Raw genomic sequence first — 16965 nt, 5'->3', positions numbered from 1 at the left:
TGAAGTCTCCATTCATCAGCTGGTGAGCAGAAAGTTCAATCCTGCTTGCTGCTGCTTTACAGACCCTTCCTCTGTCCTATGGACCAACTTTGACAGGTGGGCAGGGCCACCCACCTGTCAATCACCTGATATCATCATGATGTCAGATAATTGACAGGTGATTAGCCCTGTCCACCTGTCAAAGTTGACCCACAGTGTGGGGGAAGATAAAAATCTGGCCCTCTGGGTGAAAAAAGTTCCCCACCCCTGATTTGCTCTTCTGTAAAGTTCATATGTATTCATTCCTTTGAATGATTTAGGAGAAACATCTCTGGATTAGGCATCAATTTCTTCCTCTAGTCAAGGACAGAGAGCTGCAACGGGGGGAAGATCTAATTCAAGCATGAAGCCTCCCCTTTTGTGCTCCCGTGTCTGGTTGGCCTGTTTCTCTTCCCATATTTGTTCTGGAGAGTAGTTTAATTGCTGCCTTGTCCTGCAGATACATTTTCTGTGACAGATCTCTTATTACAGTTGGGCCACGTATGATGACAGAACCGCAATCTCTCCTTGTCGACCTTGGATCAGACGCTGTATTTAACTGTGCATGGATTGGAAACCCATCTCTGACCATCGTCTGGATGAAGCGGGGCTCAGGCGTGGTAAGGATGCTCACAATCAGCTGGATGTTTGAAGAGAAGTTTGAGAGCTGAGTGTTACAAACACAGGAAGCTCCCTTAGGGTCTCTCCAGGGTGGTGGGTTTTTTTAGTCAAGAAGGCTAGGACTGGGGAGGGCAGCTATGAGAGTACTAGAAAAGTCCTCAAATGCAAAGATGCATCACTGAACGCTAAAGTCAGGATCATTCTGACCATGCTATTCCCAATCTCTATGTATGGATGTGAAAGTTGAACAGTTAAAAAAGCGGATAAGAGAAAAATCAACTCATTTGAAATGTGGTGTTGGAGGAGAGCTTTGTGCATACCATGGACTGCAAAAAAGACAAATAATTGGGTGTTAGAACAAATTAAACCAGAACTATCACTAGAAGCTAAAATGATGAAACTGAGGTTATCATACTTAGGACACATAACGAGAAGACATGATTCACTAGAAAAGACAACAATGCTGGGGAAAACAGGAGGGAGTAGAAAAAGAGGAAGGCCAAACAAGTGATGGATTGATTCCATAAAGGAAGCCACAGACCTGAACTTACAAGATCTGAACAGGGTGGTTCATGACAGATGCTCTTGGAGATCACTGATTCATAGGGTCGCTGTAAGTCGAAATCAACTTGAAGGCACATAACAACAAAAATTCTGCAAGAAGGTGTTGCCACGATAAGGGCATCAGTGGTGGATTTATACTGGACCATCCACATGTCATAGGAACATAGGAAACTGCCTTCTACTGAGTCAGATCCTTGGTAGCTCAGCAGTTGGTATACTGACTGGCTGTGGTTCTCCAGGGTTTCAGGCAGGGATCTCTCTGCTGAGGATTGAACTTGGGACCATCTGCATGCAAAGCAGATGCTCTACCACTGAGCTACAGCCATTTTCCCATTGTTCTGTTTAATCAGTTGTTCGGCAATGCTTTCCCACTACTACCACATTATTGCTGTCTGCAATAAAAGTGCAACAAAAGCAGGACAAAACAAAAACCCAAAACATTTGTGGTATGAAGTTAACGGATTTCACCAGGAAGTTGTGATATGATTGGAAATGAAGCAGTATGACCGCCCAAAACATTTGCAGGTGCTGAAATGATGAGAGCAGGATGACCTATCATCGCTGTGATAGCATCAAGAGCGCAGGCCATCTTGAAGGCACATTAAAAAGGACATCTGTAGGGACCCCTTTACTGAGGTAGCTCAGTAACGTCTGCACTGGCTGGCAGTGGCTTTCCACAGTTTTCAGGCAGGAGTCTCTCCAAGCCCTACCTGGAGATGCTGGGGGTTGAGCCTGGGACATTTTGCACGCAAGGCAGATGCTCTCCATTGAGACACAGCCCTTTCTCATAAGTGTTGGCAGTACCAGATCTTACGGGCACACAAGTTGGCAGCAACTCGCATTGCATCATACTTTTTCTGCATTTATTGCCAGGAGTATTTTGGCAGGTGGGTGCTCCAGACATTGTGGATATCAGGCTCTTGCAAAGTATAGCCATTCTGAGTATGAAACATAATTTAAGTCTTAGCTCATCCCTAAATCTGGGGAGGCTCTGACAATCTCCTGTTTGTCCCCAGCCCTTCCCCCACCAACCCTTCTACAAGGCAAAGATAAGAATAATGGCCTACCCTTCACAGTAGCTGTAATAAACATTGCTGTAATGTATTGTTCCAAAGAGGCAGTCTGCTCCAGGGGAGGAAATACTGTTTTGTAGCACATTAAAGACTCAGCATAGGTCTGTACGTGTAGAAGAACAAGATGGTAGGATAGACAGCGGATGTGAAGCCCCTTTTTTTAATTCTACTGTATCTCACAATCTCCTGGCAAGCAGAACGCTAGAAAAGCTGGCAAAGGGTTGGGATAGAGATTTTCTCCCTGAGATGCTGATTTTCTATATGCATGGAATTTTCTGATGTATTTATGCTGGAACAGCTTTCAAAACTGGGACTAACTCCCACATACTCATATTCAGCATACTCCTGCATGTATAGTCCAGATCTAATTTATTGTATAATTAAACTTTTGTGGGCCAGAGTTCATGTTGGAAGATGCATGCAGTGTTATCCTCAGTTCATTAGCAGAGATTTATAAATATTTGGTCAGAGACAGGAGGAGGGTGGAGAGGACAGAGAATGATATTACATAGTGTTGTTCATTAACACTTTTTAGGTGTCAGGATAAGACATTTCTATTTACCCAGGCCTTTGGTAGTTCAGTTAGCCTCTACTATGAGGGAGTAGAAGTTGTCCTTCTTATTGTGTTCTTGGATGAGCATTTTAGGATTTTTTTAAATTGTACATTGTTTTTAAATGTTCTGGCTTTTAATTTGTTTTATTTGTTTGTATCTTGTCTTGTTTAGTTGCTTTGAGACTTTTATGAATAAAGCAAGTAACAAATGTAATTAATACTAATAATTTTAAAAATGCCAGAATATCCAGCAGTGTGAAAGATAGGTTGCATCTCATATGATATGAAGTTCTTTAAAAGCTCTTGAGAGAAGGCTGTGCAAATAAACACTGAGTAGTTGCAAAGTCCAAGTGATGGAGTAGCCTCATGGATTTGCTCCTCAGATTAATCCTTTGCTCTCAGCCCACCACTCTTGCTTCCAGCTGGCAATCCCCACGGCAGCAGGATCAAATATCAGAGCATATTTGAAGTTCAGAAGGGCCAGCTAGCTGTTGCTGAGCTGGTAAATCAAACATGTGAGTGGCCTGTGGCCCACCATGCAATGTACAAAACTGTGCCTGCGTGCTCTGTTGTTAGGTTGTTTATAACGTTTGCATCCTGCCCTTCCTACAGCGAGCTCAGAGTAGCACTGTTATAGCCTAAAACAACCCTGTGAGGTAGGTGCAGCTAAGAGAGAGTGACTTGCACAAATTATTATTATTATCTTTATTACCAGGCCTTCACCCAGAGGTCCCAGGGTGGCTTCTGGCAGTGTTAAAATATGACATTAAAAACCATTTAAAAACAACCTAATATCCCAAAATAGGGTGGGTCCTAAAAATACATGTCTCAGGTGTGAAAGCCAGGGTAAAGCTGCACAGCCTAAAACTGCACAGTGATGCATAAGTAGCTGGCAGATGCACAAAGTTTCTAGAGCCAGTGCATGCTGCCATGTTGGGTTTGGTTGTGGGAAGCTAGGTCCAAAACCCCTGCTCAGCTATGAAGCTGAGGTTCTTAGGAAAATAAATTATGCAGCCCATGCCACGTTTGGTGCTGTCATGTAATGCCCATGCCACAAGTTCACATCACCCTGAATTATCCTAGTGCTCAGAACAGTCCACTCACCCTTATCTCTGTCCTGCTTCTGGGAATGGGGAGGAGGGCATACTGGCTATTCAAGTGCTAGAGCAAGAGGTTCATGATCACACTGCCTGGAGTTCTGGGCCTGGACCTAGGAAACTTACCGGCATGTTCAACCAGTCTTGGACTTAAAGATACGAGCAAGGCGAGGCAGCAACTGGACTGCCTGAGATGAAGGTCAGTGTGCTGCTCCCTCCATTCATTCCACATCCAGAAGATAACCAGATTGGCAGCTGAATCTTACTTCAACACGCCCAAGAGGGCAGTGCCCTCCGCTGCATCTGGGAGCAGCAAGGCTAGCTTATGGGGCGCACAGGGCTGGCTGGCCATCTGGCACACACAGTTCTGTGCTGCAACATGTCTCCATCACTCCCTGCAGGTCCCTGCCTCACCCTGTCCAGTGTTAAGGCTGGCCCTGCTTGGGCCCAAACAGCAACAGCAGGCAGTGTTTTGGCCTGCCAAAGATGGCAGTGAATGTTCTCAGTGGTTTAAAAGAAAAGAGGGGAGATTTTTAGGCCAAGTAGAGGTCAAGAAGACTGATTTATGTAACTGGACTAATGAAAAAAAAAGGAAGGATAGGTTTCCATGGCACTCACAGCACTTTCCACATTTCTGCTGCTCAAAGGGGATCTTTGCAAAGTAGCCCTAATAGAAGTGGAATTGATTCCCATTATAAGCAGCATCTGGGTTAACCAAAGGCCAAGGCACCACTTAGCCTCTTTGTGACAGGTGGAACTTTGTAAACCATCATCACGTTTAGCTTTCTTTGTGAACAATCCTTGCTTGCAGAGAGCTGCACAGCTAAAGCTTCAGCTGAAGCTTTAGTCTCTTGGCTGCTGAAGGTCTCTTTACATCTGGTCAAAAGCATACATAAGCTGTAGATCTGAGGGGGCCATGGTATCATCTGTGTTCTATACAGTCCTGCTGTATAGTGTTCCAAAATGAGAGACTGTGCCTTAAAAATAAGGTGCAAAATGAGGCGGAGAGACTGCTCACTGGAACAGGGTATCGTCAACATGTCACACCGCTACTGAAAGAATTGCACTGGCTGCCCATTTGCTACCGGGCCAAGTTCAAGGTTCTAGTTTTGGTGTACAAAGCCCTATACAGCTCGGGACCAGGATACCTGAAAGACCGTCTTACCCCTTAGATACCCGGTTGATCACTGCGCTCTGCAGGTGAGGGCCTCCTGCAGATACCATCTTATCAGGAGGTCTGTTCTGCACAACATAGGAAATGGACCTTTAGTGTGGCAACACCTACCCTGTGGAATTCCCTCCCTTTGAATATTAGGCAGGTGCCATCCCTGCTATCTTTTTGGCGCCTTTTGAAGACTTTCCTCTTTCAACAAGCCTTTTAAATTGAGACCTATCCCAGTCTGCATCTGTGTCAGAATTGTTTAATATGTTTTTTAATAATGTTTTTAACCCTTTTTTAAGGTTGTTTTTTAAAATGTTTTTAATGCTGTTTTGTTTTAATGTATTTTAAGGTCTGTTTTTATGATGTTTTGGAGTGTGTTAGTGCTTTGTTTGCCGCCCTGGGCTCATGCTGGGAGGAAGGGCGGGATACAAATTAAATTAATTAATTAATTAATTAATTAATAAAAACAGTGAACATCTCATACGACAACAGGGCTATCAATTCTTGGGCTGGGCTCCTGCTGGCAGAAAGGGTGGGATATAAATCAAATAATAAATCAATCAATCAATTCTATGTAATGTTTGAAAGCAGTCAGTTGGCAGTGCAGTGAATATTTCTCATGCATAATTGCCAATGGCTGAGGCTGATGGGAGTTGTGGTCCAACAACATCTGGAGGCACACTGGTTGGGAAAGGCTGGGTTATATGTATCCCTTAGCCAGTAATATCCACCGAACCCTATGCCGTGGTAAATCTTTAATCCTTAAGGTGCCACAAGAGTTTTGCTGCAACAGGCCAATGCAGGTAACCCTCTGGAACAAGTGTCATGCTTTTAACAAGGGTCTAACCCAGGCTTTCCCACCCAGTGTGCCTCCAGATGTTGTTGGACCACAATTCCCATCTTTCCTGACCATTGGCAATGCTGGCTGAGGCTGATGGGAATTGTGGTCCAACAACATCTGGAGGCACACTGGTTGGGAAAGGCTGGTCTAACCAATAAGCCTGAGAACTAGATGTTAAGGCGCACATGTGGCAGCCCTGAGTCTCCTTATTGCCTCTTCCAAACACATGATGTGATGTTATTGCATTGCAAATTTCCTCACCTTTGTATATGGCAGCTAGCGAAGCTCACGTTAGGTCAGTCACTATCTCTTCACCTAGCCTACCTCACAGGATTGGGGTGAAGTTAATTTTTAACAGTCATTGTTGCCAGGGGAACATGCATGCCTCATAATGCCTAGTTATGGTGCAAGTGCTCTGAGTAATTAGAGCAAGTGAAACTCCCATTACTCCTTAGAAGAATTATATGTGCTAATTTGGGGTGCAAGGGAGCATAAAGTATGATGCTGCTACTTCATCTACATTCTCAGCTAAACATGAATGGCCAAACAGACCATAAAACAGCATCTAACAAGGAAACTCCTATGTTCATGTTGATTTCAGTCCCATGATGCAGTGTGTAATACCTCAAGCACAATAAGCGTGTACAAGAATGACTGTTTACGCAGCTAAAAGACGTCACTACCTGTGATTCAGTGCAGCTGTAAGCAAAAAAAAAAAATGCATCTGCAACAATATCTGGGAGCTACCAAATTATTGAGAAAGTGGTGAACAATATGGGTACAATGCAAGGAGTACAAACCAATACAGATAAATATTAAGAAGTATTCCTTGGGGACTCATAAGGTTGCACTGAGCTTCCTGTTCTTATGAGCGCTAAATCTCTTGTTGACAATGCCCGAATTATCTTCAGATACATACTTCAGTCAGGACTATCCATTCTTCAGCCTTCATCTGAGTATGTAGGAATCCCAAAGTGGAATGTAGAGATAGATACACATGTTGTGCCATGGACAGCTTGATTCAGAACTGATTTGTGTGTCTGTGGATAATAATATCAAACTTACTTTATAGGAACAAAACTAGAAGCAGGCTTCCAATACAAGCCACAACTGTTTCAGGGCACTGAAGAGGGGCTTTCATGCGTTCTTCCTTCCTTTCAGTTTCTCCAAATCTTGCATTCCCCATCCATTCCCTCCTCTTTACTAGGACTCATGGGAGGAGGGATGCTATAGTCTTATGTACACTTACCTGGAAATAACCCTCCACTGAATATCATGAGTAAGCACCCATTGGATGCCACTTTCAGTCTCTCTCCACACCTGTGTTTCAATCCCTGGACATATATATTACTGATTCAGTAAAAAAAGATGAACCCCTTTTGAAATTAATAACCAAAGAAGAACTTCTTGTGGCTGAGCCTAATGCCTGCAAGGTGAGGCCCACTCAACAACTGACTTCATAGCGCACCTCCACACTTGGCACCATGGAGAGCGATCTATTTTGTCTAACAAGTTGGCTGTGTCTCCTAAGATTCCAGGTCCTAGGCATCTTTGGTAGTGTTGCCTAGCCTTTGAAGAACTGTTATACTGTAGCTGTTCTTCAGATCACCTCCAGAGCATTACATCCCTGCCCTTTTCAATATTAGGGCTCTTCTGTGCGCACACACTGAACATGAGGGTGGCAGGAAGCCTCTGAAATGCATCTTTGCAGCGTGTGTCCTCCCCATGTGGGCAGAACTCCACATGTCTGGGAACGCTGAAAAACACAGGTTTCTCAAACACATGAACTCCTGTCACTACATGTATGGACCCAGAGTGTAGAAACACATTTTAATAGTTGGGCAGCAGGGGTGAGCCTGCCGCTCACCATCCTCACAACCATTGTATGCAGAGAGAGGAAACTAATGCCTCGCAAGGGCTTCAGTTCATTCAAAATATATGAAATTGCCTCCTGCAGAGTCAGACCATTGATCCATCTAGCCTAGCCTAGTCTTGTCTGCCCTGACTGGCAGCAGCTTTCCAAGGTCTCTTCCATCACCTAGTACCTGATCCTTGAACTCAGGAATGGGTAACGTTGTTGGTTTTTTGTCCCTGCAGTGGGTGAGCAGTCAGAGGCCACATATGCCAGCGGGCAGAGTCAGAGCTGGGGATGGGTAGGTGCATTCACACATACACAACACACTCATGGTTAACCTTTGCTGTAGACTATCTTCCCATCACAATCAGCTGTTTGGTGGGTTAGAAGTGTGATTTACACGGACAGGATGGTGCACTGGCTCGAAGGAGCAGGGAGAAGAATTTGGCAGCGGTGACAGCTTGAGCCACATGCAATCCATGGGCCACAAGTTGCCCACTTGTACTTTAGACAGACACACCAAGGACCTCTTGCATGCAAAGCTTATGTGCTCCCACTGAGCCAAGGTCTCCTCCCTGTGAAAAAATAAAAAGCTTTTTTCCTGGATGCTCTTTTCTGCTTATTTTGTCGTACATTTTTTTCATGTTCTTTTTCAGTATTTTTTGGGCAAAGGGAATTGCCACCCCTCTTTGCAGCCCTTATCTCATTTCTTTCTCTTGTGATCTGAGCCATCCTTTTCAGGATCTCTTTCTTGGCCTTGGGCAGATCAAGTGAGAAGTGTGCCTTTCCAGGCATCAGGATGAGTTACAAATGACTTGCCTTGGAAAAGGAGCCATGCAGTCTTCTTCACCTTTCCTTTAGCTCCCTCTAGCGGACAAATGGCTGCACTGTGCAACTCCAAGGCCCACATAGCTCTAGACAAGATTACCAAGGTCTACATGGAAATAAAATACATTGGTGCTGATCCACTTCTGCCAGGGGAAGGTGAAATAACTGTGAGAGCAACAAGCCCACCTGCGCTCACATGCTGAATTGGTGCATCCATGCTTCAGTCCTTGCTCTGTTCTTTGAGGACAACCCTGCTCCCTATTCCTTATCCTGAGCCAGCTCCATTCCTCTCAAGGTGGAGCATCTCAGTTTTCTTCTCATGCTCTCTTGGTCCTCCCTGTAACAGACAGGCCCCCACTTAAAGCCTCTGCACTCATCAATCTTATTCCCCATTCACCTGCTGAGGGCAGAACATCATGAGAAGGGACCACAGAGTCAGAGTGTGAGTCCATCTAGCTCAGTATTGTCTACACTCTATCTGGCAGAGGCTGTCCAGGATTTCAGGCAGGGGACATTCCCTGCCCTACCTAGAGATGCTGGTGATTGATCCGGGGACCTGATTGCTAAGCATCAGTGTAAAGTCCCAGAATGGGCAGAGGAATTGGCTGCAAGATCAGACACTTGACCAGGCCAGTAACTAAGGTGCTGGATTGTGTTTACATAGCAATGCCAGAAAGGCAAAAGGAAGCAGGCCCATAGGGACACCATCCACATTTCTGGAGGGTAAGGATGACACATGCCTCCGCTTTGCCCCATGCAGAAAGGTGAAATAATAGCATCACCCAGTATGCAAATCCCAACACTGGAAGTTACTGTCTGTCTGCTGTAGCTGCAGACAGATCCTGACAGCTCTTGTTGTATAGGTGGAAAATTTGCCATCAAGCTTCAGCTGCTTCTGCAGGCAATTAGAAAGAGTTGACTCTTAAAGGCCATATTTGTTTTAGACTCATCATATTTCTAAATACCACAGGAGCTTGGTTTTTTGCTGACTGGCTTGCATTAAAGTTCCCTACTTCAGCACTTAGGAAGTTTTAATAAAGCTGTTGATTGCACTGATGTGGGTAGTAGGGCTGTGTTTCTGGCAGTGTGGATTCCAGCAGAGAGCCAACACAACCTCAGCCAAGGTAGCACCTGTTCTGCAGAGTAAGCAAATGCCAGAGTGTCCATCTCCCACTTAAGTGTATGTGACTCAGGGCTGTTTTCCATGTTACACTTGAATGGTGTGGGTGTGGTCTCCAAAGCAATACCTTTTCTGAAGATCCACAGGAAAATGGAATGTGAAAGCCACAGATGCTGTAGGATGGTTTAGATACATTCATGATGAGCTTCACATCACCATGGGTATGGGAACCTGGTGCACCAGTTCTCCATCTCAAAGTCACAGGGAGTGCAGTTTTCAGGGGACACATGGAGAGATGCCTCACCTTTGCCTACTGCCCCCCATTGTGCAAATTCCCCTTCCCAAAACAGGTTTCCAGACCATGTTTGTTGCATCTGGGGGGGGCAGATTTGAGTGAGTTGCAGGGGGAGAGCAGTGGGTGGGGTATGGGTGTAGTGCTCCCTGCCCACAGATTCTCCCCTGCAAATCAGTACAATACAAATCCCCTCCTGGAGCACCCTGCCTCCGCCTATGGAGGCAGAGCATAGCCATGATGGCTAGTAGCCATTGATAGCCTTTTCCTCCATGAATTTGTCTAATCCTCTTTTCAATCCATCCAAGTTGGTGGCCATCACTGCTTCATGTGGGAGCAACTATGTGCTATGTGATTAGATAGATAGATAGATAGATAGATAGATAGATAGATAGATAGATAGATAGATAGATAGATAGATAGATAGATAGATAGATAGATAGATAGATAGATAGATAGATAGATAGATAGATAGATAGATAGATAGATAGATAGATAGATAGATAGATAGATAGATAGATAGATCCTTAGCTATTCCTAACCATTCACTCTTTACCCAAATAGAAAAGCCTGATGCCTGGTTCACACATCCAGTCTTCATTGTGATAGCCATATAAGAGGAAAGCACATGGAAACAGCTGTCAGGAGTCCAGTTCTGAGTGCTAGGAAGGTCAAGCCCCAGTGACTGGAAGGGCTCCAGGTACACGGAAACAAATGAGGCAAACTAGGGTCAAGTTTGTAGCCCAGAGAGGAGGCTAAGCTGATGCACAGTTTCCTTAGTTGAAGGCCTGAACAGGCTGGCAAGCAGCAAACCGGAAGCGCTGAAGTGTGTCTGGGTGGCTTCCCCTAGCAATGTTACCAAAACCAAGGGTGATGCAGGCAGACAGCAGTTTGGTAGGGGACTTTTTAGCCAATGGGCATTAAGAGGATCATTCATGAAGACTGTGCATCTTTTGTAAACAATACTGTAGTTTCCATGTACTGGATACATCATACTTTGTACCTAGGAAAACCAGGTTTTTCCTGCATGTAGCAGTTCATTCATTGCAATTGCAGTGCGGAAGGAGTGGGGGTGTCGTATAATGGTGGTTGCAATTAAGCATCATTGGCTATTGGGTTTTTACTGTACATTATGTGCAGTGCTTTTGGGGGTCATGCAGTCATCAAGTTGTGGGGTGGGAAGGTAATATTTTCCAAAGAAGGCATGGAAAATTTTGTGAATTGTGAGCTCCAGTTAACCCACAGTCTTGCTAGTCTATCTAGGAAAGGTATATACACTGACATTAATTGGCTTGCACCTCTCCTGGCAGCAGTGGATGGGGACAGAAAAGAGGGGACAGTAATTCAGCCAACGGCAGACAGAGCCTAGTTATCAAGAAGAGTAACAAAGCAATGTTATGCAGATCAACACAATACATTTAAAGCACATCCAACATGCATTTAAAGCACATTACTTCCCCCCAAAAAATCCTGGGAAGTGTAGTTTTCCCCTCACAATTATAGTTTCCACCACCCTTAACAAACTACACTTCCCATGATTCTGTGGTGGGATTCATGTGCTTCAAAGGTGTGTTGAATGTGCTTTAAATGCATAGTGTGGATCAGCCCATTGTCAAAAATAATCCAGTTTAAACATATCATCTAGTGTTTGCTGTTCTTTTTAATATGCCCAAATCAACTTATTAACAACCATGGTTTGGCTTGGTCTCTTCTAAAGTTGACTGGTTGTGCGGCTGGGCTTCTAAGCTGCAAGTGGAGAGGAACCTTTGGTTAAAAACATAAGAAGTGCCTGCTGGATCAGGACAGTGGCCCATCCTGTTCTCACAGCGGCCAACCAGATATCCCACTTGTTAATCAACCTTTGTGGATGGGGCCATTGCTTAGTAGTAGAGCAAAGTATATGTACTGGGTGCAGAAGATGATTGGCATCTCCAGGTGAGGCTGTCCAAAACCCAGAAGAGTTACAGCCATCAGAGTAGACATTACTGAACAAGATCAGGCTTTCTTATCCTGGTGTCCTCCAGATGTTGGACTACAAGTCCCATCATCCCTGACTAGTGGCCTTGCTAGCTGGACTGATCAGAGCTAGAGTACAGCAAAATCTGAAGGGCACCAGATTTGGGAAGACTGGAGAGACAGGTGAAGGGCACCAGACTCAGTATAAGGCAGCTTCATACCTGTGGGGCACTTCACTTTGTCCAAGTCATGAGAGACGGGTGGGCATCCTCATCAGCAACTCAGTGGAGATCTGATACGTGGAGCAAACTCTCTTTCTTCTTTTTCAGGTCCTGAGCAATGAGAACACATTAACACTAAAGAACGTGCGCCAAGAGGATGCTGGGAAATACGTGTGCCGAGCTGTGGTTCCACGCGTGGGTGCAGGAGAACGGGAAGTATCTCTGACTGTCAATGGTACTTAGCTTAAACTATCCTTACGGTTCTTGCACCTTCATCATTCCTTTCCCAGTAACAATTTCCAGAAGTGCAGGTATTGGACCAAAAACTAACGTTACGTTGGATTACATCCTTGTGGTTTCAAATTTATTTCCTGTAGCCATAGGAAGGCGTTGCATCCAGGAAAGTGGTGATTGTCTCAAAAGCAAAACATTTCCCCATATTTCTGCCTCTTCCTGGGATGAGTCCCCCAATCACTCTGTTTTGGCGCATATCTAAGACAGTGCCTCTTAACCTCAATTAGGGAGTGTCCTGATGTGTTCCCATTCATTTGACCAGGAGTGTAGTTGTGCAGGATCTCGGGGGGTGGTGGTGGTGTCTTAGATCCCTTACCTTTTTGGCAGCCAGGTCCCAGCAGGCCCCTATGTCTCCACCATCCTATGAGCCAGTTAGCATGAAAGGGGAATGTGTTAGCCACTAAGAAGAGTCTTCTAACTTGCTTCCTTGTGTTTTCCTGCTAATTGGCCACTCAAAGGAGGTAAGTCAGCCACGGTCAGGCTGTGAGGGGGTGTACTTTGGCCATTATGAAGAGACCCAGCACTTCTGAATTTGCCACTACACTATTGCATTTTTCTAACACCTTTTCGAGTTGCGAGGGCTTAAAAAAGGGGTGGCCTGTGGACATTTGCAGGGGAGAATCACTGGAACATAGGACATTGCCTTATACAAAATCAGGCTATTGGTCCAATTAGCTCAGTATTGTCTACACTGACTGGCAGCATCTCTCCAGGGTTTCAGGCAGGAGTCTCTCCCAGCCCTACATGGAGATGTCAGGGATTGAACCTGGGACCTTCTGCGTGCAAAGCAGGTGCTCTGCTACTGAGCTATGGTCCTTCCTCAGCAAGAGGGTTGGCTATGTTGTGTCTCCAAGATGGCCATGGTCTACCTCCACTGTTGGAGGCAGAAGGCCTCTGAAAACCAGTTGCTGGGAAGGAGGAGGAGGGGATTGGGATACGGGAGGGGGAGGGAGGGGCAAAGGGAGGGGGACGGAAGGGTCAAGAGGGAGGGGATAGGAGGGAGGAGGAGGGGGGTTCTCTCTCTCTTGTTACACTTTGAACTCTTGATTCTCTCTGACTGTTTTGTGTATCGCCATGAAAATTTACAGGGTTGTTAAGCGAGCGTTTCTGAGTTCAGGACTATAAGTTCTGTAAGGTTTTGTTTTGAACTGAGCTTATGGGAAGCATTAGAATGGCATGGGGCTGTTTTCAATTGAACATTGTAGAATGCAAAACATCCATGCTGGCTATAGTATGTAGCTAATTTTGAAGCCACCCTCCCCCTGTATGCAGGCCTCAAGCAGCTCTGCTCAAAATTCATTTGTTGGACATTTGCACAGTTTAATTTGAAATGCAGATAACTCTGAAGAGAGAAGCCATGGGCAACCCAGCAGGGCCATTGGGGGGGGGGAACCACTCCTTTGCCTTCCTCTCAGCACACCCCCTTTCCCTGTTGGCTGCTGCAGTTTAATTACAATTCAAATAGCTTACAGAAAACAAGGCAATACATTTGATAAAAACAATGGGCCTGGCTGCACATACACACACACATACTCCTGCTGGACTTTCATAGTAAAAGGAGTAAATTACTGAAGCCCCGTTTTAAGCCAGCAAGACGGAATGATGAGCTGCACCCCCCGGAAGACAAACTGGGTTTTGATCATGCTTGCTACATAATGGAAACTGACAAGGGAGCAAATGAGAGGAGGGATGTTTGGAGAATAATTTGCCTTGGCTCCTTGAGTTTTCAGGGCTGTCACAGGGATGGAGGAAAAAATTGAGTCAGTTCACTTTTGAAAACCTGTCTATCAAATTCACACCTTCCGAAACGACAGGAGAACAAAAACGCAGCCATCCTTCGAAATGCGTAATTTTCAACATGTAGCAATCTAGTTCTCCAACCAAAGAATGTTTACAAAAATGCATATATTAGGGGAACGTGTACATAGAAATGACTATATTAGTGAAAATAACATACACAAATGCATTATATGATGAGAAAAATTGCTTGCAGAAATGTGTACATTTGACAAGACTGCATACAAAAAAGTATTTATTAGAAATTCATACTAAAATGCTGGAGAATTTTTATGAGGATTTTTTTTAAAAAAAATGGAAATTGCTGCAGAAATTGAGAGAACTGAATTTAAAATTCCCAGATACCCATTGGCACTCGGTCAGGAGTGGGGAACCTCAGGCCCAGGGACCATATGTGGCCCTCCAGGCCTCTCTGACTGGCCCTTGGGACTTTCCCCAGGCCACACACCCTCTCCAGGTCATACCCCTCACCAGCCCGGCTCTGGACCCTCCTTAAACTTTTTTTTTTTTGCCTAGCTAGAATGTGCCTTGACTACTGCCATCCTACCCTAAACACGCCCGATCTTGGAAGCTAAGCAGGGTCAGGCCTGGTTAGCACTTGGATGGGAGACTGCCTGGGAATACCGGGTGCCATAGGCTTAGAGGAAGGCAATGGTACACCACCTCTGAATACCTTTTACCATGAAAACCCTATGAATACATCCAAAAAAGATTCATGGGGTCGCCATAAGTCATAATCAACTTGCAGGCATATAACAACAAGAATGTGCCTTGAATTGTAATAATGTTCTTGCCTGAATGGAGAATGGAAAGGTATATGGAGGTATATGGGCATGTGCACGGCTATAGCGTCCTGCAGAAAGAATCACATCAATTGCTACTTCCATTTTTTTGCCTCCGGCTGTACCTACTTTTCGTCTCTGGGCCCACTGGCATGAGGCCCCTGGAAAGTTGCCCACCAAGGAATGTGGCCCTCAGGCTGAGAAAGCTTCCCCATGCCTCCACTTGTCAGTGGTCCACTAATGGATCACAATCTTCATCTACCCTCCACTGCTTGTTTGAGAAAAACCCTTGGTCGTAGGTTACGGATGGAAAGATCTATCAATTTGGGTTCTCTGTTTCTCATTTTTCCAGTCTTAAATTCACTTCTCCACACTTCTGCAAAATCCTCATAAAAATTCTCCAGCATTTTAGTGTGAATTTCTCCTAATAAATGCACAGGCAGTTTTAACTAATGTACACATTTTTACAAGCTGTTTCTCATCATGTAACACATTCTTGATGGTTACTTGCATTCCTATATTTATTTTATGAACACTTCCCCTAATAGAGCCAGTGTGGTGTAGTGGTTAAGGTGTTGGACCTACTACCTGGGAGACCAGGGTTCGAATCCCCACATAGCCATGAAGCTCACTGGGTGACCTTGGGCCAGTCACTGCCCCTCAGCCTCATGAAAACCCTATTCATAGGGTCGCCATAAGTCGGAATTGACTTGAAGGCAGTACATTTACATTTCCCATAATAGATGAATTTTGGAAACATTGTTTGGTTGGCAAAATGCATCACAAAATTTGAATAAGTGCAAATTTCAAAGGATGGCTGTGTTTTGTTGTTTCAGAAAGTGCAGATTTGATAGATTCAGCTTGAAATGCGAACTGAATCGAAAATTCATCCCTATCCACCTCCAGACCATCAGTATTTTGTGAGAGGGATTCAAATACTTCTTCACACTGCCAATAGTTAAATTGTGGAATTAACCCCCACAAGAGGCAGTGACGGCCGCCAATGTAGATGGCTTTAAAAGAGGATTAGACAAATTCATGAGGAAAAGACTGCCACTGACTACTAACCATGATGGCTATGCTCTGCTTCCATAGTCAGAGGTGGCATGCTTCTGAATACCAGTCGCTGGTATTTCTCCCCAGCAGACGGAAGAGTTTTGTTGCACTCAGGTCCTGCTTGTGGGCTTCCTGTGAGCATCTGATTGGCCATTGTGAGAACAGGATGCTGGATTAGATGGGCCACTGGCCTGATCCAGCAGGCATTTCTTTATGTTCATACCAGAATTTTAGGGCTTTGCCATGAAAAATTGATTAAAGTGCTCTATCATCCTGATACAAGAAATCTACTTTCCCCCTCCCCCTTTTTAAATTGACTTTTTCCAATTAGGAAAGTGATGGGGGAATGCATTGAAAAGTGTGGGCCAAATGTATGGTTAACAGAAACACATATAACCATCGCACAAGCAAATCAGGATGAGTTCAGGATGAATGATCATGGGTGTATAACCTCCCCACAAACAACCCAGAATGAATGCTCAGTAAAGACCGGATGCTGCGTAAGCTCCACATAAACTTTGTGCAAGCCGTTCATGATGAATGCCCCATGAACAGGTCATCTGGCAGAGCCCTTAGACAATTCCTGAGTGTTATTTGTTTTGCGTTCTTTCCCCCTTTCTGCAACAGGCAGGGGGCACTTAATCTGGAGCTATCATCCACATCAATTAGGATCATCCATTCCTCTGCATGTAGGAAATCCTCTCCCTGGATGGAAATAAAATAAATCATGGCATCTTATAAGAAAACTATTCTATTCTGGCTTCCACCTACCCTGATAAGGGGGAAGGGGAGGGGGGGAGAGAGAAGCCTCAATGCGTGCCAATTGTGCAGAGGT

General features: G+C 44.8%; 1 protein-coding gene across 4 annotated transcripts in view; it reads left to right on the top strand.

Annotated features, from left to right (window-relative positions):
* Positions 1-16965, top strand: part of KIRREL3 (kirre like nephrin family adhesion molecule 3) — a 973594-nt gene that overhangs the window by 868197 nt on the left and 88432 nt on the right. For all 4 annotated transcript variants that reach the window (XM_061592926.1, XM_061592928.1, XM_061592927.1 and 1 more), the window contains 2 exons: positions 511-638; positions 12310-12436. In XM_061592926.1, coding sequence (XP_061448910.1) covers positions 511-638; positions 12310-12436 — 255 coding nt within the window. The remainder of the gene's footprint in view (positions 1-510; positions 639-12309; positions 12437-16965) is intronic.

This window comes from Rhineura floridana, chromosome 12, assembly GCF_030035675.1.
Source record: "Rhineura floridana isolate rRhiFlo1 chromosome 12, rRhiFlo1.hap2, whole genome shotgun sequence".
NCBI lineage: Eukaryota > Metazoa > Chordata > Lepidosauria > Squamata > Rhineuridae > Rhineura > Rhineura floridana.
Note: the sequence above shows the minus strand (reverse complement) of the source record. Positions and strands in the feature narration are given on the sequence as shown.